The sequence below is a fragment of the Eptesicus fuscus genome, chromosome 8 (genome assembly GCF_027574615.1).
Source record: "Eptesicus fuscus isolate TK198812 chromosome 8, DD_ASM_mEF_20220401, whole genome shotgun sequence".
Taxonomy (NCBI): Eukaryota; Metazoa; Chordata; class Mammalia; order Chiroptera; family Vespertilionidae; genus Eptesicus; species Eptesicus fuscus.
In genome coordinates this window covers 15564300-15592043 of record NC_072480.1, presented here as the reverse complement: position 1 = coordinate 15592043, position 27744 = coordinate 15564300, and the positions used below count along the sequence as shown (strand labels likewise).

Genomic DNA, 27744 nt, shown 5'->3' with positions numbered 1-27744 from the left:
TAACTAACTGCTTTTCTCTTGCTGCTTTTAAGATTCTCTCTTAGTTTTTAATCTTTGGCATTTTAATTATGATATTTCTTGGTGTGGGCCTCTCTGTGCTTCCTGGACTTGTAAGTCAGTTTCTTTCACCAGTAGGGGAAATTTTCTGTCATTAATTCTTCAAATAGGTTTTCAATAACTTGCTGTCTCTGTTCTCCTTCTGGCACCCCATAATGCAAATGTCGGTACGCTTGAAGTTGTCCCAGAGGCTCCTTACACTACCTTCAGATTTTTGGATTCTTTTTTTCTTTTAGCTCTTCTGATTGGGTGTTTTTTGCTTCCTCATATTCCAAATCATTGATTTGATTTTTGGCATCTTCTCCTCTACTGTTAAATCACTGTAAATTATTCTTTATTACAGTTAAGTGTATGCTTCATTTCTGACTGGTCCTTTTTCATGTCTCTGAAGTTCTTACTATGTGCCTTAAAGCTCTCATTAAGACCCTTGAGCATCCTTATAACCATTGTTTTAAACTCTGCATCTAGCAGTTTGTTTGCTTCCATTTCATTTAGTTCTTTTTCTGGAGATTTCTTCTGTTCTTTCATTTGTGACATGTTTATTTGTCTCCGCATTTTGGCTGCTTTCCTGTGTTTGTTTCTGTGTATTAGGTAGAGTTGCTATGTCTCCTGGAATTGGCAGAGTGTCCTTGTGTAGTAGGTGTCCTGTAGGGCCTAGTGGTTCAGCTTCCCCGGTCACCTGAGTTAGACATTCCAAGTGCACCCCTATGTGGGCTGTGTACACAGTCTTGTTGTAGTTAAGCCTTGACTGCTGTTGGTGTCACAGGGAGGAAATGACCTCTAGGCCAACTGGCTGTGAGGAACAGTTGCAACTACAATGGAAGAGCTGCTGTACAGGAGATACCCCACGGAGCAGGACTTGTTTCAGTGGAGCTTTGGTGCTCACTGAGTCTGCCTCTTGAATGTGTCACTTGTGGAAGTGTAGGGTTATAATCTGGTATGGTCTGAAGCTGTCCACTGGGTGCACCCAGCAGGAGCTACAGAGCAATCTGCAGATGGCTGTGCTTGTGTTGGGCTTGGAAGTGCCCAGGAGAGGCCAAGCTGTGAAGCAAGGTAGGCTGCTGCTAGTACCAGGATTGGGCCTCTTATTGATAGGTTTGGGGCACACAGTATTCAGAAAATGGACAGATTATGTAACCAAAAAACACCCTGAATTCCACTACCCTTTCAAATACCACAGTTTTGATGCTCTTCTAAAATAAAAGTATTTGAGATTGGTTGAAAGAAAAAGAGAGAAAGAAAGATGAAAACACCACCTTAAAAAAACCACAAGTTCTCCAGGTTTTTTTTTTTAAATTCATTTTTGTATCATATTATATTGAATTATGTAATAAATCAAGTACTAGTATAACAATAAAAGCACTTAGGAACAGGTTACTCAAACAAATATTTGTACATGAATGTTTAAACAGCATTATTCACAATATTTAAAAGATGGAAATGATCCAAATATACATCAATAAGTGAATAAATGAAACATGGTGTATACATCCAATGGAGTATTATTCAGCTATAAAAAGGAATGAAGTACTGATAAATACTACAACATGAATGAGCCTCAAAAGCATTAAGTAAAAGAAGTCAGACATAAAATGTTACATGTTGTATTATGCTATTATAAAATATCCAAAATAGAAAAATGCATAAAACAAAAACCAAATTGGCCAGTGGCTGGGAGGAGAAGGGAGAATAGAGAGTGGCTGCTTACTAGGTACAGGGTTTTCTTTTAGGGTGATGAAACTGTTTCAGAACTTGATATCGATGGTGGTTGCACAACGCTGTGAATGTGCTAAATGACTCTGAATTAAAATGGCTAATTTTATGTATATGAATTTCACCTCAATTAAAATGAAAGCACTTAAGGGGAGAAAGTAATCCACAAAATGTTTCATAACATATTAATAAATTTTATTATGCAAATCTAATTTGGGGAACGATATTAAATTTAATGGAAAATAAAACATTCTAGAACCTAAAAAAGCCTACAACCGGGACATATGCAAGAAAACTGGCCAGCTGATAGGACTATTTTTCCTGGGTGGAAATAGCCCTGAACTTTCTTACCTACAGACAGGAGGCGCCAGGAGACGGCGGGAGTGGCGAAGCAGGCAAACACGTCGTCCGTGCAGGAGAGGTGGGTGAGGTGAGGCAGGACCACGGACTGGCCCCGGCACTGGCCCCACATGTACACGTGCCCGCCCTGGGTCTTGGCGGCAGATGTGTGGGCAGAGTGGCAAGCTGCAATTTCTACTACCCTGAAAATTTTTAAGAAAAATGGATGTGTCACTTATATACTACAAAAGTCCACAGCATATCACATAAAGTAAATAAAAAGTTCATGCTTAGAACACCTCAAAAAACAGCTCAAGATTGAGAAACATTAGCTATCATGTCCTGTAGATAAAACCAAAAGACAGAGCAAGAGTACTATATTTCTCCTCTCCTGAGTGCCCCTCACTTCTCATCCTAACCTCTTTCTAAGATAAATAATGCATACCTATTGAGAAAAACTTGGAAAAAGGAACTAGAAGCCTGTTAGGGTCGCCAAAGGAGGAATGCAGGAGGCCAAAGTGGTAAGGGGTTATAAATTTACTAGAGGCCCAGTGCACAAATTCATGCACGGGTGGGGTCCCTCAGCCTGGCCAGCGACTGAGGCCTATCAGGGGGCCGGCAAGGGGAAGAGAGGGACCGCAGGAGGTTGGCCAGCCAGGGTGGGGAAGGGGCCACAGGAAGGGGACGGAGCCGCGGGAGGTTGGCTGTGGGAGTGCACTGACCACCAGGGGGCAGCTCCTGGGTTGAGCATCTGTCCCCGGTGGTCAATGCGCGTCATAGCAACTGGTGGACCGGTTGTTCCGGTTGTTTGGTCTTAAGGGTCACTTAGGCTTTTATATATATAGATGGTATCCAGATGACCTAATCTATATCTATCTATCTATCTATCTATCTATCTATAGACAGGGAATATGCTAATTAGCTGGGCATCACAACTGCTCAGGAGGAGCAGCATGCGCAGATGGGTGGGAGGGGACTGCATGCCGCCCCCAGCCCCAGCGGCCGCGGGGAGGCTGGGACTGGCAGCAGGCCAGAGTGGAGACACATCACACGGAGAGGCTGGGGCTGGGGGCAGGCCAGAGCGGAGACACAACACACAGGAGCACCTGCCCCTACCCCAGCGGACACAACACGGCAGCCGGTGCTACACGGGTCAGGCATGGGTCCCAGCCCCCTGCGGGGTGCCTCCTCGCACAGCGGGAGGCGGGGCACCTCCTTATATGCTGGGCCTCTAGTAAATTTATAACCCCTTACCAATGCCCATTGTGAAGTGACCTAAAGATCAGTTCCCAGGGGAGAGGGTATTGATTCAATTATTTGATCAAACCTAACAAAACCAAAGTAAATGAGTAAAGTGGACTCATTTTTATCACATCTGACAAAATGTGCTGACAGTTGTGGGGGCTTAAACTGTAGCAAAGAATAAAAAATACTGTCTTTGATATACCATTTCCTTTCAAATACAACTTTTTATCTCATCCCTACCAGAGCTCACAACACTCATTAGGCTGATAAGCACTGATCTAGGGGTCATGAACTCTGAACACACCAAGCCAAATGGACATCAAGCCAAAGTTACTACATTTCTCAGTTAGCTTCTTAGGCAGGGATCCAGAATCAAAAATCGACTTTCTAAAACTTAGCAAGTAAAACCTCACAATTTGGCTGAATAAATATTAAGCATCTATTCTAGTAACACACATTATATCAAATCAATATCTAAACAAATAATGACCTTTCAAGGGCAGATGTTATTTATTTAGATTTGTTTTAGTTGGCTCAACAAAAAAGTCTGTACTTCAACATGGTGACAGATCCTATTTTACTTCCCTACTAAATGAGCAACAAGAAGTCTGTGGTATTAATGGCTATCAATCAGGAGGTTATTTTAGAAAGCTCATAAGAATCATATCAACTTTATGCTCATTCTAGTTGGTACTAAAACTCTTTGTTCAAAATGAGAATGTTAATAAACAAGAGTTACAAAGCAAACACCACAGCTCCAGCACACACAGTCCTAGGTCCACAATGCACACACAACCTCAAGACATACTACAGCCAAGTTACCTTTCTTTCTCCACCATGATGTGTTTTGGGGTTAGCAGATTATTTTTATTGCCAGTTCCAAGCTGCCCATACGTGTTAGCTCCCCAGGCATAGAGCAAGCCCTCATCTGTTAGTGCTAGAGTATGTGCATAGCCGCAGACAATCTGCAAGTAAATTTAAATGATTACCATAAACAGAAAAACAGGAAGGACAGAAAACATCTACTTAAAGATTACAGCCAGCTTCTACAGAATGCCAATTCATCATCAGGTATGGAGTAACATTCTCTGAAACATTAAAACAGCATTAGGAAAGCTTACACCTGGGACTACTGAATTTTTCAATCCTTTTTTTTTACTTGTCAATACTGATGTGCTACCACCATGGTGTTCCTTTTCATCGTCAGAATTTAGGGAGGATATAATATTAAATGTGAAAGATTCAGGCACAGAGTATTATCCTAAAATATTTATTGAAGAGTAAATTTCCAATATTCCTCCCAAGTCAGAGCAGGGAAGCTAGATGGAGACCAGCAGCTAAGAGTCTGCCACACATACCTGGTTCACACACACGCTGTGCAAAGCTGCCACTCGCAAAGGGGTCAGCTGATTGACATTGTTTCCCAAGCCCAGCTGACCATTGCCATTGTAACCCCAGCCATACACCTTGGAGAGAGAAAGGGAGAGAATGGGCTTTTAAAAGTGATAGTAAGAGGGAACAGATAAACAAATCAGTTATACTTTTTTCACTTGCAACATCCATACTGTACTGTGTGATCCTACACTGATCTCCAAATAGATGTTTTTTTGGGGAGGGGGAGAAATAACAGAATTTTGCATCAGTTCCTACTCCCTAACTTACTAGCTAGATAATCTTGGGCAAGCCTTTAATCTTTGTTTTACACATGAGGAAACTGAGTTTCATTAACAATTATTAAGCACCTACCTGTCAGGATCTTGTGAAAGGTACTAGGAATGCATCTTTAATCACAGTTTAACAGAGGGGATGAACTATACAAATTTTCTGTAGCCAAGTGGCAATTGCTATAATCCTCTCTAATAAAAGAGAAACATGCAAATTGACCGTACCTTCACTACACCCACAAGCCATGCCCACCAGCCAATCAGGGTGACTATGCAAATTAACCCAACCAAGATGGCGGTTAATTTGCATATCCAAGCCAGAGCGAAGACTGAAGACAGTGTAGAAAGAAGCCAAGCGCTGCAGAAGGGAGCGAAGCTGCGGAGAAGCAAGCAAGCAGGACGGCGGAGAAGGAAGGGAAGCAGGCAGGGCGGGGGAGAAGGGAGAGAAGCCTGTGGGGGCTGCGGAGAAGGGAGGGAAGCAGGCGGGGAAGCGGAGACCACAGCAGGAAGCCCTATTGCAGGAATCTTCCTGCAAGGGGCCTCTAGTAGAGATATAATCTAGGCAATGTAGGAGCAGAGAGGAGAAAGGATTTGGCTACAGAAAGTGAAGGAAAGACTTTTGAGAAAGTGGAGATTTGGGAAGGGATGAATGATGGATAAGGGGGAAGGCACTCCAGGTAGAGGACACAGAATGCGTTGGAGGCAGATACAGAAGACAACAGGTGGGCCTGGCTGAACACATATGGGACAGTAGAAGGAGAAAAGACTAGAAGGAAAAATAAGGGCCAAGGGGATAAAGTGTTAAAACACATACCAGGGAAAGTGGAATGCTTCTATGGGTCTTTCACTGAAATATTTTAAAAACAAATTAATATGCTTAAATTTTCATTTTGGAAAGATCATGCTGGCTACAACATGAAGGGGAACTGGAGTGTGTATGAGAGGCAGGAAGATCAATCCTATATAATAAAAGGGTAATATGCAAATTGTCCCCTCGACCAGGAGTTCAACCAGAGTTCGAGGGGTGGGGCCAGCCCGCCAAATGCCTGCAGCCCCTCCCCCTGGCCAGCCCCGCCCCCAATCAACCCCCCAACCCCGGTGGGGGGCACGGCCGGCCGGCCAACCTCCCTCTCTTTGGCAAACAGGTGAGCTCTGATGGCATTCCAAACCAACATAGTGGCAGTGGGATCAAGAGAGAGGGAATGGATAGGAACTAAGTTAAAGAGGGGGATGTGACAGAATGTGGTGATGATCCCTTAGAGATCTGGAGTGAAATGGGAGTCATCAGCTGAAGGTAGCAGGATTGGACATAGGTGTGACAGAATTGTTAGAAGTTTAGAACAGCCAGTGTGGGACACAGGAAATACTATTGACCAGGAACAATAAAGGGTATAGCTCAAATTAGAAACCCAAGATGTGTGGTGGCACCACGCTCCATGGCAATGCACAGCAAATAAGAACTGGCTGGGGCTTTTTTTTTTTTTTTCCCAATCTTCACCCAAGGACATGCTTATTGATATTAGAGGGAAAGGGAAAAACATCAATGTGAGAGATTAAACATTGATTGGTTGCCTCCCTGTAGGCACCCCGACCAGGGATCAAACCTGTAACCTAGGCATATGCCCTGACCGGGAATCGAACCTGCAAACTTTCGGTGTATGGGAAGATACACTAATCAACTGAGCCACACCAGCCAGGGCAGCTAGGGCTTTTCAGGGCAATGTGACAGAGGGGAAAAGGGAACGTGGGCTTTTGGGTACTAGCAACATATGGTTAAAAAGCCCTTTCAATATCAGAAGTGCAACAGGTTTGAATTTCCTGGAGATAAATGTGGCAATAAACATCAAAAATTTTAATGACATACTCACTCAGAAATCTTATTTCTGAGAACTTATTCTATAGAAATCCTTGCCTAAGTATACAAAGATACACACACACACATACACACACAGAGTTACACAGAAAGTCAGTGCAACATTGTTTATAGCAACAAAATATTAGAAACAATTGAAATGTCTATCAGTAGAGCTCTGGTCACCCATACAAGGAACACTAAGCAGTCATCTATATAATAAAAGCCCAGTGACCATTACAGCGGAACGACTGGTCACTATGATGCACCTGCTGCAGGGGCCGCCACCAGTGCTGCTGCCGAGCCCCAGGACCCCAGGGCCAGATGCGTGGCTGCCGCCAAGGTGCCAGCAAAGAACATGAAGGTTGGGCCAGCGTGAGATGAAGGCTCTGTAGGACGAATCCAATCAGCTGGGCACCGAGATGATCGTCATCAAGGCTGGCAGGTCAGGGCGCCCCTCTCCTCACTGCGACCCTCCCCACATGGTGCCAGTCTCAGGCAGTGGGCTTTGGCTTGATCCACATGAGTGAGACAGAAGCGGGGGGGGGGGGGGGGGGGGGGAGGGGCACGGCCTGGCCACCTGCGGGTCCAGCTCCTTAGCTCTCCAAGTCCCAGCTCTAGCGACAGTGGCCTAGCACGCCGGGCCAGAGGGTACTGCTTGGAAGGCCAGGAAGGTGGTGGAAACCCTGTGGACCTGCCACCCGACCAGCAGCCCAGGACCCAGCACCGCCAGAAATGGACTGGCTCAGAGCACACCGAGCTTGGGGGGAAGGCAGCCGCCTGTGAGGGGCCTTGCCACCAGCCGGCTCCGGTGGATCCCACCTCAAAGGAAACTCGGTCTTTGGTTCCTTAGTTCAGTCTATCCAAGCTAAAGAGGAGAAGCTAGGCACATTTTAGGGGAGAATTAAGACTCTAAAACAGTGTGTTCTGTTCCGTAGAGATTGCTACCCAGTTGTCTTAGGCCTAAATTCCGGGTGACTGTGGGGCCTGGCTCTGCCGCTGGGGCCCGCGTCTTCCAATTGGCCTGTGTTTGCTGTAAGGGCCCAAAGAGAAGAAGGGGAACAGTTTTTCGATGCAATGGATTTGACCAACAGACAAAGGCAAGTGCCGGCTGTGTCTAATGTACACACAGAGACACCAGCTCTGAGTCCCCCTGACTAAAGAGAGCTCAGGGCCTGTGTGCAGAGCCTTCTGGTAGTTTCTGTTTCCTTGCTGAGGCCATCCTTCCCGGGAAGCCTGGGGCCCATGCTCAGCTCCAGCTCAGTGGGCCTCCTCCAGGCCCCTCCCCCAGCCTGCCCCGCCCCCGATCAGCGCCCCCAACCCTGATCAGGGGTGGGGCCAGCTGGCCAACCACCCGTGGCCCCTCCCCCAAGCCAGCCAGGCCCGATCAGCCCCGATTGGGATGGGCTGGCTGGACCCCACCCATGCATGAATTTGTGCACTGGGCCTCTAGTTAGTGTATAAAAAGCAGCTACAAATGGTCTGAAAATAGATTCAGGTAAAACACATGTTGTTAAACAGGGAAGTTACAGAATAGCAGAGCAAAGAAGTAGGTATAATAATTCCATTCTTTAAAAAGGTAATTATATTTACCCACACATAATTATTTATAGAAGAAAGTCCAAAAGGATATACATCAAACTATTAACAAGATTGGAGAAAAGATATTCACATTTTACTTTATACGTTTCATTTCATTTGTTTTCCTTTGTTAAAATAATCTCATAATAATAATCTTAAAATTAAATTTATTTTTAAAAAGGAAGTGAAGAATACTGAAATGGAAGATGACTATCCCAAGGAATTCCTAAGTCAACCAGGATATCAGGGTTGATTCCAAAAATAAATTAACACACTCTATCACCCAAGGCACGATTCCACATGTGTGTGCCAAAGATGTATTTTTGGGTAATTTTTGTGTACTAAGACATGCAGAGGCAGTGACAGGTCCATTTAAGTAGAAGTTGCAACCAGAATAATTTTCTAAAAATAATCATTCATTCGAAGGTGACCATGAGAGAGGGTCACTAAAGGTGGGTTTTTAAAAGTAGTTAACAATAATCATGACAAAAAAATTCTGCTTGTGCAAGTTGCTTCTTCCTGTGAACGAACATTCCAGATATAGGCAGGTAGTTCTACAGAGACATCATGCCCATTGGAGTCGTCAAATGCCTATAAGCATCATCAGCTAACTTCAAAAAGTGCAGTTGATTTTTCATTGGAAGAATGAGGTATATAAAATTTTAATTGGTTGATTAAATCACAAACAAATATCTATAAACATTAAGCTACTTGGATCTTCCACAAAAATAAAATTTAGACACCTTAGAATCTTTACTTACAGATAAATTTAAAAATTCACACTGAGGCCCTGGCCCATGTGGCTCAGTTAGTTGGAGCATAGTCCCGTACACCAAAAGGTGGTGAGTTCGATTCCTGGTCAGGGCATATACTCAGGTTGTGGGTTTGATTCCTGGTTGGGGTGAGTGTGGAAGATAACTAATCAATATTTCTCTCTCACATCAATGGTTCCCTCCCTCCCTCCTTCCCTCCCTTCCTCTCTCTCTCTCTCTCTCTCTCTCTCCCTCTCCCTCCCTCCTGCCCTCCCTCTTCCTCCCTTCTCCCTTTCTCTCTCTAAAATCGATTAAAACCAAAATTCACACTGAGGAGCAAACATTCTCTGGTTACTCCTCAGTCAGTAATCAGTTAGCTATCAATGGGGTATCAAAACAAAGCACTATTGCTTCCACAATCTAATACATGCACCTTATGAAAAAAAGATATTTCATTAAAAGAAGGGAGGGGGGGAAGGGGAATGCAAAGATAGCTCACCTCACCAGTGTCAAGAACAGCCATGGATGAGGTCTGACCACAGGCAATGCCCACCACCCTCTTAATATGTAAACAATGTGTAACTTTTCGAGGAGTAGGTTGATTTGCTGTAGATCCTGATCCCACCTGGCCACAGTTGTTATAGCCCCAAGCAAATACCTACACAAAAGAAGGGGAAGAAAGATAGTGGTAAGGGTAAAAATTCTACAATCATAAATAAACCCACTTAACAGAGTACTTACAATGTGCTAAATGGCTGTGTGTGCTTTACTGCATTAACCTATTCAATCATCATAGTAACCTGTACTGTGACCCTGGGGTAGACACTATTACCATCCCCATTTTACACAGGGAAATGGAAATGCAGAGAGGTTAAGTGATTTGCTCGAGGTTCCAGAGTTAGCAAGTAGTAGAAGTGAAAGTTGAACCCAACACAGTCCAGCTGTGGTCTTCACCACTACGCTGCATTGCCTCTACAATTATGGCAGCCATATATGTTTTTTAATCTGGTATCAATTAAAAATGAAGTATATGCTACATAAGAATCGTGACATGAAAAAAATCTGCTTAACTCTTTGGCCATAACATTTTTTTTTTCATGGAAACTTTATAAACCACACTATGCTTTTTCCCTGTCCAATACTGGACATTCATAACCTTTCCCAATGACTCAGGACCATCATTATTATAATTATCAATGATAGTTCCACATCATAACATAGTAATGACCAGAAGTACTGTGGAGACATTTATCCCTACAGAAATGACACCAAGCTGTTAGTCTGTTCTTGGTAATAGTTCCTCTGCATCCTGCTTATTACTTTTGGCCTGTGATCTGCCATAACCTGAAACCAGCTTTCTAAGAAAGAGAGAGACATAAACAGATCTTTAAGCTAGTTAAAATCTAGTAACAAAGATGAAAAAAAACAAAACACACAAAACATCACTTCAGGTTAATTACCAAAACATTCTATCAAACAGGAGTGTGATCAGAGAGGAGAATTAGGGGAAGGGAATTTTGGCAGTAGAGACAATAAACTTCTACACTAGGGCAACACTTCCTGAAAGTAGATTCATAGGAATATCTAGTATAATCATGCAAATATTTAGAACAATTACCCAAAGTAACATATGCGTAAGGTAAAAATTACCAGGAATCTAAACTGTACAAATTAGTAAGTTCCAATTTCAACATTCTTCTGGCACTTCTCAAATATCCTAGTTCCCTTGCAATGCAGCTTTTATTTAAAAAACTAGAGGCCTGGTGCTCGGATTCGTGCACCGGTGGGGTCCCTCAGCCTGGCCTGAGCCCTCTCACAAATCGGGACCCCTCAGGGGATGTAGTGGTGTGCGAAGCAGCAGGCGGCTGGAGAGGAGAGCGGGCGCTGTGCCACTCCCGCTCATTCCTGCCCTGCTGCGCCTGCCACCGTGCTGCCATGGAGGCAGGAGAAGCTCGCGCCGCAGCACCTGCGTTCACCAGCCGTGAGCCCGGCATCTGGCACCCCTCAGTCAGCTGAGCAGTGCTCCCGCTGTGGGAGCACACTGACCACCAGGGGCAGCTCCTGCATTGAGCGTCTGCCCCCTGGTGGTCAGTGTGCATCATAGTGACCAGTCAAATGGTCGTTCAGTTGCTTAGGCTTTTATATATAGAGACGGAGACTGTAGTTCTACTAACCAAGAAGCAGGCTAGGAAACAGTGGATTCTGGGGCATAATGCTAGCCTGGCTCCAGCCCATCCCAGCTATGAAACCTTGATCTCCCTGAGCTTCTTTGGTTTCTTCATGCATAGCCCATCCTACATAGTAAACTGTAATGCCATTGAAGAACTTTAAACAGGGAACAAAATGACCTGATTTCTGTTTTAGAAATCACAGGAGGTGGAGAAATAATACTGGACAGGTAGACCAATGAAAAAGCTGTAAAATAAGAGATCATGGTATCAAGGCTTGACCTAAGGTTATGGAGATGGAGAGGAACAAAATGATATGAGATTAGAAAGTAGAATCAACAGGATGAGTAACCTTTAAGATAAGCATGGAATTTGTGGGGTAAACAAATAGTACAGTTCCTACTGGAATGTTGGTAAAGTTATTTTCTATGACATCATTACATTTACTGAAAAACAAAATACACCTTAAGTGATAGGGTAATTAAAAAGAAAAGTACAGAACACTGTCATACACCTCTAATTTGTAGTCTTAGTAAATAGTATGAGACTCAACTGCTTTAAGGCCGAAATCTACCATCATCAAAAAGTGTTCCTGGAATAGGAGAAACCAAGATGGCGGCATAGGTGAAACACCTAACCTGCAGCCGGGCACAACAATTTCAAAGGCACAACTAGAGGTCAGAACGGACATCGTCCAGAACCACAGGAGAGCTGGCGGACTGAAATGCCCACAGCTGGGGGGAAGGAGAGGGCCACGGGGACAATCGGGGGAGCCGTAAAAGCCTGAGGTATGGAGAAACTGGCGGAGACACGAGCGCGCGCGCCTGCGGGGAGGATGGAGCCGGAGAGGAGGGGGCGGCTGACAGCCTGGCCGGCGTTCACTGGCAGGAAGGAGATAAAGGCTCCGGAGTGCGCTAAGCGCCGGCTCCGACTGCACTGAGCGCCAGTTCCGGGCGAAACCCTGGGAAGCCAGGCGCAGGCTGGGGGAATGAATCTGGGCTGTGGGGCGCAGGCACAGAGGAGCGGGGGAAGGCAGAGCTCCAGAGGCGCGCACGGGAAGGGGCGCAAAGGACGGACTGTTGCCTGCGCCACTGAACTGCCCTAGCGGGAAGGAGACATAAGCTCAGGACCGTGCTGAACCCCAGTTCCGACTGCACTGAACCCCAGTTCCGGGCGAAACCCTGGGAAGCCAGGCGCACGCTGGGGGAATGAATTTGGGCTGTGGTGGCGGAGGCACAGAGAAGCGGCGGCTCCAGACGCGCGCACTGGAAGGTGCGCAGAGGACGGACTTTTGCCTGCGCCACTGGGTGGCCCTGCTGGGAAGGAGACAGGGACGCCAGACTGCGCTGAGACCCAGTTCCAACTGCACTGAAACCCAGTTCCAGGCGAGAATCTGGGAGTCCAGATTCATTAGGGGAGGGACTGGACTGTTTGGCAGCGGGCGAAATTCCAGGGCGCGTTTCTCTCAGAGGTGTTTGCAAGGAATACAGAGGGACACAGACACAGGAGCCTCATAGGGCGGGGCTGACAGGAAGCCAAGGTTGTAGGCTCCACCCTGTAGCTCCGCCCCAGCCAAGCTGAGCAGAAGCTTTTTCCTGCTGAGTGCCTCAGGTAGTGGCTGACCCACACTGCATTGGAGACCCAGAAACGAGGGCATCTAGTGGTTGGTGGGAGATGACACCAGATTTCAATCACTTGCATAAGGGAGGCATTCTAGAGGCAGACTCAGTGAGCGCCAAGGCATTGCTGCATCAAGACCCGGCCCACAAACATGTCTCCTGCACAGCAACTCTTCCTATATGGACAAAGAGGGTCCTCACGGCCAATTGGCCTGGAGGACAATTCCTCCCAGTGACACCAACAACAATCAAGACTTAACTGTACAAAGGAGGACCAAGATGGAGACATAGGGCGGCAGCCTGATCGTTGCCTACCACAACAATATTGAGACTACGACGGGAGAGCAGAGCAGACACCAGCCAGAAAGACCGGGGGGCTGGCTGAGCAGATGCTCTACAACTAGAATAAAAGAGAGGGGTACGCAGGATGATGCTGATGCCGGTGACCCAAAGTCCACACTTTAAGAACTATGGCTCAGGCGACACAATGGTGGCCTGGAACGTGCTCGGCGCAGTTCCCCCGGCGGTCTCCGGCTGAGGGGACGGCTCCACTCGCTGCCGAGCACGGACAGACGAGCCCCTGGGAGACATGGGGTGGGAGACTCCGTGCTTGCTGACCTCCGAGTCCTTCAAGAATCTCAATGCCCCGAAGTGGCCAGGTGCGCACGCTCAGCGACTGGCCACCATTGCAGACCCAAGGGCCGACGCAGCGACACCGGACCAGCCCACCGCCGGGCACCGGGCACACCGGAGCCTTGCCGAGCCCGCCGCCCAACGAGTTCTGCGGCAGCCGCCCTGGAGCTCTGAGAAAATGACCGAAGGAATTGCTGAGAGGGAATTAACCAACAGGAATTGGGATCAAGAAGACAAAACCCCGCTGAGACCCGAGTCCAGGCGAGCCTGCGAGCCTCTGGGCTCAGATGTGGTCACACGCCTCTGGGTCTAGGTGAGGCCTCACGCCCCTGGGTTTGGGTGAGGCCACGCGCCCCTGGGTCCAGGTGAAGCTGGATTCCGGGTTCGGGTGAGGCCATGTGCCCCTGGGTCCGGGCGAATCTGAACCCTGGGTCCGGGTGAGGCCGTGGGCCCCTGGATCCGGGTAAGGCTGGGTCCCGAGTACGGGTGAGGCCGTGAGCCCCTGGATCCGGGTGAGACCACGCGACCAGGGGTCTGAGAGAGGTAACGCGCCCCTGGGTCCGGGTGGTTTCGTGCACCTAGGTCCAGGTGAGGCCACGTGCCCCTGAGTCTGAGAGAGGCCACGCACCCCTAGGTCCGGGCGAGACCATGTGTCCCTGGATCCGGGTGGGGCCTCGTGCACCTAGGCCCGGGTGGGGCCGCGTGCCCCTGGGTCTGGGGGAGGCCAGGCGTCCCTGGGTCCAGGTGAGACCGTGTGTCCCTGGATCCGGGTGAGGCCTCGTGCGCCTAGGCCTGGGTGAGGCCACGTGCCCCTGGGTCTGGGGGAGGCCAGGCGTCCCTGGGTCCGGGTGAGACCGTGTGTCCCTGGATCCGGGTGAGGCCTCGTGCGCCTAGGCCTGGGTGAGGCCACGTGCCCCTGGGTCTGGGGGAGGCCAGGCGTCCCTGGGTCCGGGTGAGACCGTGTGTCCCTGGATCCGGGTGAGACCTCGTGCACCTAGGCATGGGTGAGGTCACGTGCCCCGGGGTCTGAGAGGCCAAGCGTCCCTGGGTCCGGGTGAGACCATGTGTCCCTGGATCCGGGTGAGGCCGCGTGCACCTAGGCCCGGGTGAGCCCAAGTGGCCCTGGGTCTGGGAGAGGCCAAGCGTCCCTGGGTCCGGGTGCGACCATGTGTCCCTGGAGCCGGATGAGGCCTCGTGCACCTAGGCCCGGGTGAGGCCACGTGCCCCTGCGTCTGGGAGAGGCCAAGCGTCCCTGGGTCCGGGTGAGACCATGTGTCCCTGGATCCGGGTGAGGCTTCGTGCACCTAGGCCCGGGTGAGCCCAAGTGGCCCTGGGTCTGGGAGAGGCCAAGCGTCCCTGGGTCCGGGTGAGGCCTCGTGCACCTAGGCCCGGGTGAGCCCAAGTGGCCCTGGGTCTGGGAGAGGCCAAGCGTCCCTGGGTCCGGGTGCGACCATGTGTCCCTGGATCCGGGTGAGGCCGCGTGCACCTAGGCCCGGGTGAGCCCAAGTGGCCCTGGGTCGGGGAGAGGCCAAGCGTCCCTGGGTCCGGGTGCGACCGTGTGTCCCAGGATCCGGGTGAGGCCTCGTGCACCTAGGCCCGGGTGAGCCCAAGTGGCCCTGGGTCTGGGAGAGGCCAAGCGTCCCTGGGTCCGGGTGAGACCATGTGTCCCTGGATCCGGGTGAGGCCTCGTGCACCTAGGCCCGGGTGAGCCCAAGTGGCCCTGGGTCTGGGAGAGGCCAAGCGTCCCTGGGTCCGGGTGAGACCATGTGTCCCTGGATCCGGGTGAGGCCTCGTGCACCTAGGCCCGGGTGAGCCCAAGTGGCCCTGGGTCTTGGAGAGGCCAAGCGTCCCTGGGTCCGGGTGAGACCATGTGTCCCTGGATCCGGGTGAGGCCTCGTACACCTAGGCCCGGGTGAGCCCAAGTGGCCCTGGGTCTGGGAGAGGCCAAGCGTCCCCTGGGTCCGGGTGCGACCATGTGTCCCTGGATCCGGATGAGGCCTCGTGCACCAGGCCCGGGTGAGGCCACGTGCCCCTGGGTCTGGGAGAGGCCAAGCGTCCCTGGGTACGGGTGAAGCCAGATCCTGGGTCCGGGTGAGGCCGTGCGCCCCTGGATCCATCCGGGTGAGGCTGGGTCTCAGGCCCGGGTGAGACCACGCGCCCCTTGGGTATGGGTGAGGCCACGTGCCCCTTTGTCCGGGTGACGCCGTGCCCCTGGGTTCGGCCGAGACCAAACCAGAGGGAGTCGGACCTCCATTACCACCATTTGTCCACCATCCAGAGCTGAGGGGTCAGTGCTGACATGTACACATAAGGAACTACTGGACATTGAAATTGGGTCTCAAAAGAACTGTTGGTCCAGGGGGAAGCTCGCTACAGATTGATTCATTTGCCTGTCAGCATAACTATTATTGCTCGTCTCACATTCAGTTCTTATTAGTATATATCTAGTGACATATGATCTCGCTCATCTAGGGGAAATGATGAACAACATAGACTGAGGAACAAGAACAGAACCAGAAGCAAGGAGGCATCGATCGGACTATCGGGCCTCAGAGGGAGGATAGGGGACGGTAGGGGGAGGGTGGGGGGCGGGGGAGAGTTCAACCAAAGGACCTGTATGCATGCATATAAGCCTATCCAACGGTTAAGTTCAACAGGGGATTGGGGCATGCGTGGGGAGAGGGGTGGGATGGGAATGGGGGGATGAGGACAAATATGTGACACCTTAATCAATAAAGAAATTTAAAAAAAAAAAAAAAGTGTTCCTGATCACATAATACAGGATGTGTTAGAAAGAGAGTATGTTCCTACAATGTGTTTAGCTACACACACAGGGCTACTATGTTCACACTATACCAAGTACAATATGGTCATTATATGTTTGGCACTTTCACAATAGTTAAAAGGTAGAAACAACCCAAATATCCATCAACAACAGATAAACGAATAAACAAAATGTGGCATATAAATAGAATAGAATATTATTTCGCCTTAAAAAGGAAGGAAATGCTGACACATGCTACCACATGGATAAATCTTGAAGACATTTTGCTATGTCAAATAAGGTAGTCACAAAAGGATAAATACTGTAGATTCCATTCATAGGAGGCACCTAGAGTAGTCAAATTCATAGATACAGAAAGTGATTGCCAGGGGCTCAGGAAAGAGGAAATGGAGAGTTAACGATTAATAGGTACAAAATTTCAGTTTTGCGAGATAAAAAGAGTTCTGTGGATGAACGGTGGTGATGGTTACACAACAATGTTAAGTGTAGTTAATGGCATTGAACTCTACACTTAAAATGGTCAAGATATCAAATTTTATATTATGTGTATTTTACCACAATTTAAAAAGTAAAGAATAAAAGCAAGGTACTTACCTCTCCATCAGCTGCCAAAGCCATTGAATGATGGGAGCCACAAGCTACTTCAACCACTTGTTTGATCAAGAGATTGGTACAGACCTGGATGGGAGCAATGCCTTGGTTGGTTGTCCCATTCCCAAGCTGGCTGTATCCATTGTGGCCCCAGGCGTAAACAACTCCATCTATATGAGACGGCCACACACAAAGAATCAGCTCCAAGGAGAAATGGCATCCCTGTACTTTTCCCCCAGATTTTGCACAACTCATTCTCCAACCTTAATTTTTTCACATTGCCCTTCCTCCCTACAAATTAACCACTGATAAGGGGTGGAGGAAAGAGAAAATAGGACAGACACAAAATTGTTAAAGAAAGGACTAACATAGAAAGAAGACCAGCTTTGTGGTCAGAAGTCAGCTTATATATAAAAACATTTGACCTTCAAAACATTTGACTTTGAATCATCTCAATAGTTTCTGTGTCAGGTACCAAGCAAAAGGGAAAACACAGGAAAAAAGTTCAATACTAATCTTTACCATCATTTTACCAAATACCAAGTCTCATGGAACTGTTGGGGGTATGTGTGTGTGTCACTCACTCACAAAGTACAGAGGAAAGAGGTGTACTACTTACAAGAGTTAAGAGGTATACTCTTTGTATAAACTATACATAAAAATCACAGGCTTCTCTCAAGCAGACTAGTGACGTAAAATCTGACTGAATTTTTTTTTATGACTTTATCTTTTTGGGATTCTGACAGAGGTCACTTTTCTGTTATGTGTCCCTCTCTGGAAGTATCATTGTTCCATGAATTTCCTCCCACAGCATGATGAGTATCAAGAGCAGACATCCCAGAGTTACACACTTTTCTCATGTCTTCCCATGGTAATAAAGCATCCTGACTTTTTAAGGACAATCTATGTCTGGCAAAAACAAAATCCAAGAGAGACAGCAGAAATCCAAGTGTTATTGTCAGGCTGCTGACTCACTGACAACAGTCCCCAAGCAATCAAGGACCGGCACTCATACTTAAGTAGGTTTCTGATGATCTACTCTAGAGGTACTATAACTCAACAAAGTCAGGGTTCTCTTCCAGGACAAGTCAGATCTAGAGAACATCTGACGTATGTCTCACAAATTTTTCCTTTGTAAATTTAAAAATGTAACATAATGGTAATAAAATGCTTCAAGTTACTTTCTAAAGTGAGACAAATTGATTTTAAAGTTCAATGGAAAGAACAAACAAGAAAAAAAACATTTTAAAAAGAACCTAGAAGATAGCTAGCTCCATAAGTTATCAAGCTATAAGAAGTTTCTAAAACTAAAATTAATACTAGGACATGAACAAACAGACCAACCAATGAAATGGAATTCAAAGTCTAGAAATAAACCAATTGTATATGGAAATAAAAGCTATGTCAGTGGGGGTAAATGGACTTTTTACAAGTTGGACTGATATATGGTAATTGGGCAGTCATACTGAAAACTTAAACTCATTCCTCACATCATGTACTATAACTTCCCAATAAATCATTTTTAAATGTACAAAAATAAAACCATATAAGAACTAGAAGGAAAAAATAAGTAAATTCCTCCATAACCAGCGAAAGCTTTTATGGGAAAGCTTTCCTGTAACACAAAATCCAGACACAATAAAGAGAGTGATAAATCTAGTTATATTTTTGAAAAAACTTTACAAGGAAATAAATACTGTGAGCAAAGAAAAATGTTAATATTGGAAAAATTATTTGCAATTTCTATTACTAAGCGATAACCTCTAATATAAAAAGAGGTTCAAAAATACAAAAGAAAATAACCAAGAACCCTATAGAAAAATGATGAGTATCAAGAGCAGATATCCCAGAGTTACACACTTTTCTCATGTCTTTCCCATGGTAATAAAAATGTCCTGACTTTTTAAGGACAATCTATCTGGCAACAACAATATCCAAGGACAATATCTGAGTTAAGAAGTGTACTTTTTGTATACATACATATATAATATACTGTGTGTGTGTATGTGTGTGTGTGTGTGTGTGTGTGTAAATATATATATACTTCATTGATGTTTCACAATGAAAGAAATGTAAAGGGATCTTAAATGTATGAAAAGGTGCTCAACCTCACTCACAAGGTAAAAAATGCAAATAACAGAAGACCAGACTCCACTAACCAAGACCGACCTACCCACTACCATTGCTGAATGCCCACTACGCCAGTAACAGAACCCCTGCCGAGCTCCTGATACAGCACCACCCCGCAGGAGACCAACTAGCTATTTGGTAGCAAGATTACTCCAAATGGACCCATTCCATCTTGGAAAGAGCAGCCATTCACACTGACAGGAATCAACATCTAACCCAGATATGGGTTTTCTGCACATAGGGCCCCAGCCAGCACCACTATATGAGGACTTACAGAGTAATCCACTGATATAGGATCCCACAAAACATCTGATCAGACCAAGGGACTCACTTCATAGAAAAGAGGTGCAGCAGGACTCACTGGTCCTATCATACACTGCAGCATCCAAGGGCTGTCTGCTGAGACAGCAGTAACAAGCTGGCTTGGCACACAGGTGACACATGGCAGTCCTTTGGTGTACACCTGCCCCACAGTGACAGTAAACAGAAATGTGCAGCAGCCATGGCCAGAATACAGCATGGTCAGGGGCTAGTACTCCTTAGAGATGAGAGTCTGGGTCTCACAATCAGGTGAGCCACACAAGCCGGGTGCTAGCCAAGTGTAAAGAAAATCTAGAAGAGGTTCTAGAGGAAAAAGGCGATGAGAATCAGTTGTGGCCAAGGGATTAGCTGCAGTGCAGAGGCTATAATATATGTCAGTAAAGATCTTTTTATGTATTTTCCCTAGGAAAAGAGGGCCACCAGAATCCTGAAGGACTGGCAGTACATGACAGAGACCTAGTGAACGCTGTGCTGTGTCATCCAGGTGTCCCTCAGGTTTAAGGACTTATTCCCCAGATGCTGACAGTGCTACTATAAGTCCTTTCAAGATTTGCCCTTGGCAATTACTTTCTTGTTAATTATTATTTTATTCTTTAAAATAGTATACATACATCTTTCTTCTTTTTTTACTTGATGAAGCATAGGAAAAGTTCATTCATCATGAGATGGCTTTTAGAACAAATTCCTAGGAAATTTTCAAAGCAACCCAATCAATACAATTGGATGCCAGGGTCCACTTGCCATGGTGCCTCTAACAGACCAAGGACGAAGCATCAGGATCACTTAAGGATTAAGAGACAAGCAAATTTACCCAAGGATGTGCCAGTGAAAATACCAAACTAGAAGGAAGAGTGGGGAGTGGGGAAGGGAGAGTGTAGAGGGAGGCAAAAAAGCATTCCAGGAACCTCTTTTTTTTTTTTTTTAAATAAATCTTTATTGTTCAGATTACTACAATTGTTCCTCTTTTTTCCCCCCATAGCTCCCCTCCACCCGGTTCCCACTCCACCCTCTGCCCTTACCCGCCACCCCCCCCCCCAGCACTGTCCTCGTCCATAGGTGTACAATTTTTGTCTAGTCTCTTCCCGCACGCCACAAACCCCTTTCTCCCCAAGAATTGTCAGTCCACTCACTTTCTATGCCCCTGATTCTATTATATTCACCAGTTTATTCTGTTCATCAGATTTTTTATTCACTTGATTTTTAGATTCCCTTGTTGATAGATACATATTTGTTGTTCATAATTTTTATCTTTACCTTTTTCTTCTTCTTCCTCTTCTTAAAGAATACCTTTCAGCATACTATCTAATAAAAGAGAAACATGCAAATTGACCGTACCTCCGCTATGCCTACCAGCCACGCCCACCAACCAATCAGGAGCAAATATGCAAATTAACTCAGCCAAGATGACGGTTAATTTGCATATCTGGGTGCAGAGCGAAGACTGAAGACAGCGTAGAAGGAAGCCAAGCGCTGTAGAAGGGAGTGAAGTTGTGGAGAAGCAACAGGGTGGCAGAGACTGGAGGGAAGCAGGTGGGGCAGGGGAGAAGGGCAGCAGGTGGGGCTACAGAGAAGGGAGGGAAGCAGGCGGGGCTGCGGAGACCGCAGCAGGAAGCCCTATTGCAGCAATCTTCCTGCAATGGGCCTCTAGTTTCATATAATACTGGTTTGGCGGTGATGAACTCCTTTAGCTTTTTCTTGTCTGTGAAGCTCTATATCTGACCTTCAATTCTGAATGATATCTTTGCTGGGTAGAATAATCTTGGTTGTAGGTTCTTGCTGTTCATCACTTTGAATATTTCTTGCCACTCCCTTCTGGCCTGCATAGTTTCTGTTGAGAAATCAGCTGACAATCATATGGGTACTCCCTTGGAGGTAACTGTTTTTCTCTTGCTGCTTTTAAGATTCTCTCTTCGTCTTTTGCTCTTGGCATTTTAATTAAGATGTGTCTTGGTGTGGTCCTCTTTGGATTCCTCGTTTGGGGTTCTGTGCGCTTCCTGAACTTGTAAGTCTATTTCTTTCACTAGGTGGGGGAAGTTTTCAGTCATTATTTCTTCAAATAGGTTTTCAGTATCTTGCTCTCTCCTTCTTCTGGCATCCTCATAATTCGGATGTTGGTACGCTTGAAGTTGTCCCAGAGGCTCCTTACACTATCTTCATATTTTTGGATTCTTTTTTCTCTTTGCTTTTCCAGTTGGGTGTTTTTTGCTTCTTTGTATTTCAAATCTTTGTCTTGATTCTTGCGATCCTCTAGTCTGCTGTTGGATCTCTGTATATTATTTTTTATTTCAGTCAGTGTTTGCTTAATTTCTGATTGGTCCTTTTTCACATCCTCGAGGGTCTCACTAAATTTATTGGCCTTTTCTAGAAAATTCTTGAAAAACCTTATAACCATGGTTTTGAACTCTATATCCAGTCATCTGATTTCCTCCATTTCTTTCATTTGTGACCTGTTTCTTTGTCTCCGTGTTTTGGCTGCTTCCCTGAGTTGACAGAGTGTCTTTGTGTGCTAGGTGTCCTATAGGGCCCAGTGGCTCAGCCTCCCCAGTTACCTCAGGTGGACACTCTTGGTGCACCCCTTTGTGGGCTGTGTGCACAGTCTTGTTGTAGTTAAGCCTTGATTGTTGTTGGTATCACTGGGAGGAATTGACCTCCAGGCCAATTGGCTGTGAGGATCAGCTGTGTCTACCATGGGAGAACTTCTGTGCTGGAGACATCCTTATGAGGCAAGACTTGCTTCAGTGCGGCTTTGGTGCTCACTGAGTCTGCTCCCTGAGTGTGTCCCTTATGGATCTGAGGAGTTGTAATCTGGATGGGCCTACTCTGACCACTGGGTACACTGACTCTTGGCTCTCCAAGGAGGTGCTAATTTACCCTCTGCCTGAGGCCACCCAGCAGGAGCTACAGAGAGATCTGAAGATTCCTCTTCTTTGTTTGGGTTTTGGAGGTGTCCAGATGAGGCCCAGCTGTGAAGCAATGCAAGCTGCTGTGGGGTCTTGGGCCTTCTTTTGGATGTTCTGGGTCTCTCTAACTCAGCTACAGTATGTTAGGTAAGTTTAGATTTCAAAGGACCAGGCCATTCATATGCAAAAGCCTCTGTGCACAGCTTGGATGGGGCGGAGTCTCAGGGTGGAGCAAACAGCAATGGCTTCCCGTCAGCCCTGCCCTAAGAGGCCCCGGGTCTCAGTGTCCCTCAGTAATCACTGCAAGCACCTCTGAGAGAAAGCTGCCCTCGAGTTCTGACAGCTGCCAGACAGTCCAGTTTCTCCCGTATGAGTCTGGGTCCCCAGAGTCTCACCTGGAACTGGAGTTCAGAGCTGCCGGGAGCTTGTGTCCACAGTGGCTACACCAGTCTGCATGCCCACCAGCAGAGTACTAGGGTTCCCTTTTCTCCATATCCTTGCCAGCATTTGGCATTTGTTAATTTGTTGATGGTAGCCATTCTGGCAGGTGTGAGGTGATACCTCATTGTCATTTTAATTTGCATCTCTCTGATCAGTGACTTTGAGCATTTTTTCATATGTCTCTTGGCCTTCTGTATGTCCACTTTGGAGAAGTGTCTATTTAGGTCCTTTGCCCATATTTAAATTGTATTGTTTACCTTCCTTTTGTTAAATTTTATGAGTTCCTTATATATTTTGGATACTAACCCCTTATCAGATATATCATTGGCAAATATGTTCTCCCATACAGAGGGTTTCCTTTTCATTTTATTGATTATTTCTTTTGCTGTGCAGAAGCTTTTTACTTTGATGTTGTCCCATTTGTTTATTTTCTCTTTTGTTTCCCTTGCTCTAGGACCATGATCGGCAAACTGTGGCTTGCGAGACACATGCGGCTCTTTGGGCCCGTGAGTGTGGCTCTTCCACAAAATACGACAGCCTGGGCGAGTCTATTTTGAAGAAGTGGTGTTAGAAGAAGTTTAAGTTTAAAAAATTTGGCTCTCAAAAGAAATTTCAATCGTTGTACTGTTAATATTTGGCTCTGTTGACTAATGAGTTTGCTGACCACTGGTCTAGAGTGACAGTCCAGTCTGCAGCAGAGGGACAGAGGGCTCCAGAGATGACCTGATATGCTCAGATGTATAGTGAAGCAACACTGCTCTGTAGAAGAGTATGGGCATATGTTAATGATAAGTATAAAAGAACCTCAGAAAAACAAACAGTTGTATAAGAAAGGAAGTGGGCTCAGGTATAAATAATGCTTATAGAGTTCTAAGTAAACACTGAACACCGATTTCACCAAAATGGTGATATCACTATATTGAAACAATAAGCGGAGGGAGGAGAGGAAAGGGGAAGAGAGCTAAATTCTATCTGCCATTATTAACGTCAAAGGATAATATCTAAAATGAGAAGTTTGGAAATAGCAGTATAAGCATGTTAATTTAAAAATATGAGTTAAATATCAAAAGAAACATCTGAGAGTTAAAAGTGGTTCCTTCTGAAGAGCAGTTTCTAAGAGTGAAGAGGGCTAGGACAAAGGTCCTGCTTTTTACGAAAAGCCATAAACTATTTGATGATTTCAAGTGTTAAATTGTTTTATTGTTTTTGTTAAATTATTTTAAAACTATAGGATTGTCAACATACAGTACACACAAATATATATATATATATATAGATACATAATACACAGCATGTTTACCGTATATTGTGTAAAATGTATTATAATAATCAAAACGGAATTAAAAACAAAATGATAAACATGCCCATGAGAAAATCAGATATTTATATTTATATGTTTATTGTTTATCTTTTAATTTTTTTTTTTATTTCAGAGAGGAAGGAAGAGTGAGAGAAAGAGAAACATCAATGATGACAGAGAATCACTGACTGGCTGCCTCCTGCATGCCCCACACTGGGATCAAGCCCACAACCCAGGAATATGGCCTGACTGGGAACCAAACCGTGACCTCCTTGCTCCTAGGTCAATGTTCAACCACTGAGCCACGCCAGCCAGGCCTGTTTATTTTTTATTTATATTTACATCTCAACTGTAACATTCAATATAGTTAAAACTGTATGATCTGGATGCTGAAAATAATTCAAAAGAAGAGTTATAATTTCCTAAGGTCACCACTTTGATAAAAACCAAAAATTTGAATGTACATGTTTTAGTATATTTTCTCTAATTGCCTCAGGAATTTACGATGAAAAATCAACCACTAGTTAAAACTGATATGCATTCGGAAAAAATTAAATCATTAGGTCACAATGGATGACAGGCTGAGCCAGTCAGCAAAGTTGTAACTGCTTGAAAGAGCCAGTGTAATGCTAGAAAGGCAAGATTACATAACACGGAAATGAGACAATCACCTCATTATGCTCAACACATTATACTCTTACTAAACAATCATGCTCAGATCTGGATCTCACAGCTTGAGAAAGATACAGACAAGCTGGAGTGGACTCAGATATAAGTTAAAAGCAATTAAAAAGCTCAATACCAGGAAGACCTTTGGCGACATCCAAGGAAGCTCCTAGTCTGGAGACAAAAAGGCAGGGAGCAAACCGTCTCCCAAATGCCACCCAATAGGATCACCCAACAAAAACCTGAGGTCCTCTGATAGAGATGGAGAGGGAGAGAGGGAGCGAGAGAGAGAACGCATGCCAGTGTGCCTAGAATATAAAAGGAAGAACTTAAATTATAAATAACAGATTTTCAGAGAGTTCTGTTTGCCCACAGTAGAGATAAATGACCAAAGACGAATGAATAGTCCCCTTCTTTAGTGATCTTGGAGAGGCAGAGAGAAAGGGAGAGGACTCTAGCTCACATTTTTTCCATAAGGCATCCATAGGGATGCCAGAGAATAAACGAAGATTTATTAAATTCAAGGTTCAGGAATTACACAAAGAAAGGAAAGCCAGGTTTATCTTTATTTACAAAAATGTACCAAGTAAAACCTTAAAGTTGCCTTATTAACACAAATCCACTGAAAAATTAGGCTGCAAGGACCACTTCGTTGCTATAACTAATCTTCCATAACTGTACATAAGTAGCCTAAAACCTCAGAAGTTTGCTTAATTTGCAAGTCATCCGATGGCTGCTCCAGTTAGCCTGAAGTGTTTAACTTTTACAACTCAGAAAGTAATAAACAAACCATGAGCAATTACTTGATCCAGCCCTACCTCGTTTTAGCTTAAAATTAACTGCTCGATTTTCCACAAACTGAAAAGCTAGACTTACTCCCTCTTTACCTTCAGTGCTGAGAAGAACATGTGGCCCACTGCCATAACTAAGGCTTTTAATCTTCTTTCCGCATAAGGCTTCTAGCTTTTTGGGCGTAAGTGTACTCTGGTTATCTCCAGTTCCTAGACAGTTACTATAGTTCAGTCCAAATACAAAGACCTGGAAAACAAATAGTTCTGTTTGAGATGTTCGGCCTAAAGTTACACAAAGGCTCCCTTCTTCACCCTGAAAATGAGACACACTCAAGTTTAGTTTGACAGCTCGGTGGGTGGGAAGATACTGAAAAAGTTGTTAAGAAAAAGTCAACCTCTGCTGATGTTTAGGATATTGGCCACACTATGAAACTCAAAGAGTAGTAGGGGTGGAGTGGTATTAAATCTAGAAACTGAAAGAAAAGGCAAATTACATCAAAGATACAGTCTTCTTGAATTTCAGCTTCTCTTATCCCCAACCTTTCTCCATCTTCAAACTGCATGCTTTAAAGCTCAATCCCAAAATAAGCCCTAAAATTAAACTCTGGATATTAAGAGATTCTTTCTTACCTCATCATCTTCAGTGACGTACAGTGCTTCATTGGCCGAGGTGCCAAAGACACAGGCTTTCCGAATAGATGCAATTTCTTGAGATGAGAGCAGAGTGAAGATTGGCCACTTTCCTACATCCACCATGACTCTGGCTTCAAGCAATTCCTATAAATAAGCTGGCATCTCTGCTGTAACAAACAAAAAGGATTTCAAGAAAAAAGTTAAACAACCACTAAACTAATTTTTAAAAGACACTGTTAATGAAAGAAAACAAAAGCTAATTCCAGAATAAACTGTTCCCCGACCTTTGGTTAAACAGATTGCTCGCTTACCACAGCAACGTGTGTAACCCTTCCTCCACCTTCAGACCTGGGCCTTTTCCTGTAATGGGAGGGAAACTTGCTAGAACCAGTTGACTTATCTAAGTCAGTGCTAATCTGTTACATACTAGTACATGTTCATATGCAATCTGACAGCATATAATGGAGGGAAGACACGTAAACTGGATGAAACCAGTGTTTCTCATCGGGTATATTTTCTCCAGGAGGACGAGGGTCATGGTGGTGTGTGTGTGTGTGTGTGTGTGTGTGTGTGTGTATGTGATTAAAATGAGAATCATTATCTCTACCTCCTCACTCTGCCACTACCTCTGCCAGAATGCACTAAAAGACCCCCCACCCCTTGTGGAATATCACTGCCACACCGAGCCACTGTTAATAATGGGAATGGGACACCCCTCACATGGTTTAGAGTGGCAAAAATATTAAGAAGCACTAGCTTAAAACTTAAAATAAAGCATTATGTTCTGGTGCTAATTTATATGACCACATTTCCTATATTATATACAGACCATATTTCATTTCGCATTGAGAAACATTATTTGAACACAGATAAGACAATTTGCCCTAATTTTGGTGCTAGAGGTGATGACTATAGCCTTTATACAAGTAGCAATTAACTTAAAAATACCCAATCCCAATAAAAAGTAGAGAGATGTATAAATTCCCCTAACACTAAAGTTGATCTGTTTAAGAAGTTTTACACAAAGAATCCTGGTCATGGCTCCAATTCTTCTAAGGTTAAAAAGTAATTCTACAAATTCCAGGGGGCTGCATGAGCACAAAACCTATCATACCAAGTGAATTTCCATTTTGGCTCTCACCTCTGGACACTGAAATAGAAGCAAACAGTTGATAAACACAACCACAGTTTCCTACTCACTCTGTTTTGAGACCTCTAAATATAGCCAAGAGAGGCAGGCCCAAGACCAAGGTCCTTTCCTGGCTCCAGCACCTATAAAGCGAGCCTCAGAGCTTGAGCATGCTCAGCCAAGGCCTCAGTTTCCACCATCCAGAGGGATTTTTTCCATCAGCACCAATTTGGATGACAAGGATCGGGTTCCAGTTATGCCCCAAGTATCACACCACACAGTCAATAAACTTTAAACACTATTACCTGCCACTGCACAGCCAGACTCCTGGAATGACATTTGAATGTTTTGAAAACTGTGCACCCAAGGGTGTGTGTGTGTGTGTGTGTGTGTGCACACACACTTGCATATGTGTGTATGTTGGTGGGAACAGG

General features: G+C 45.4%; 1 protein-coding gene across 4 annotated transcripts in view; it reads right to left on the bottom strand.

The window, feature by feature from the left end:
* The window catches only part of RCBTB1 (RCC1 and BTB domain containing protein 1), a 74267-nt gene that overhangs the window by 26600 nt on the left and 19923 nt on the right, over window positions 1-27744 (bottom strand). For 3 of the 4 annotated variants that reach the window (XM_054719795.1, XM_028151618.2, XM_054719794.1), the window contains exons 2-8: window positions 26179-26348; window positions 25645-25795; window positions 17003-17169; window positions 9703-9861; window positions 4713-4820; window positions 4177-4319; window positions 2122-2312 (exon numbers count right to left, since the gene is read on the bottom strand). In XM_054719795.1, the coding sequence (XP_054575770.1) occupies window positions 2122-2312; window positions 4177-4319; window positions 4713-4820; window positions 9703-9861; window positions 17003-17169; window positions 25645-25795; window positions 26179-26304 (1045 nt within the window). In that variant the 5' untranslated portion in view covers window positions 26305-26348. The remainder of the gene's footprint in view (window positions 1-2121; window positions 2313-4176; window positions 4320-4712; window positions 4821-9702; window positions 9862-17002; window positions 17170-25644; window positions 25796-26178; window positions 26349-27744) is intronic. The other variant, XM_028151619.2, reaches the window with a different exon arrangement.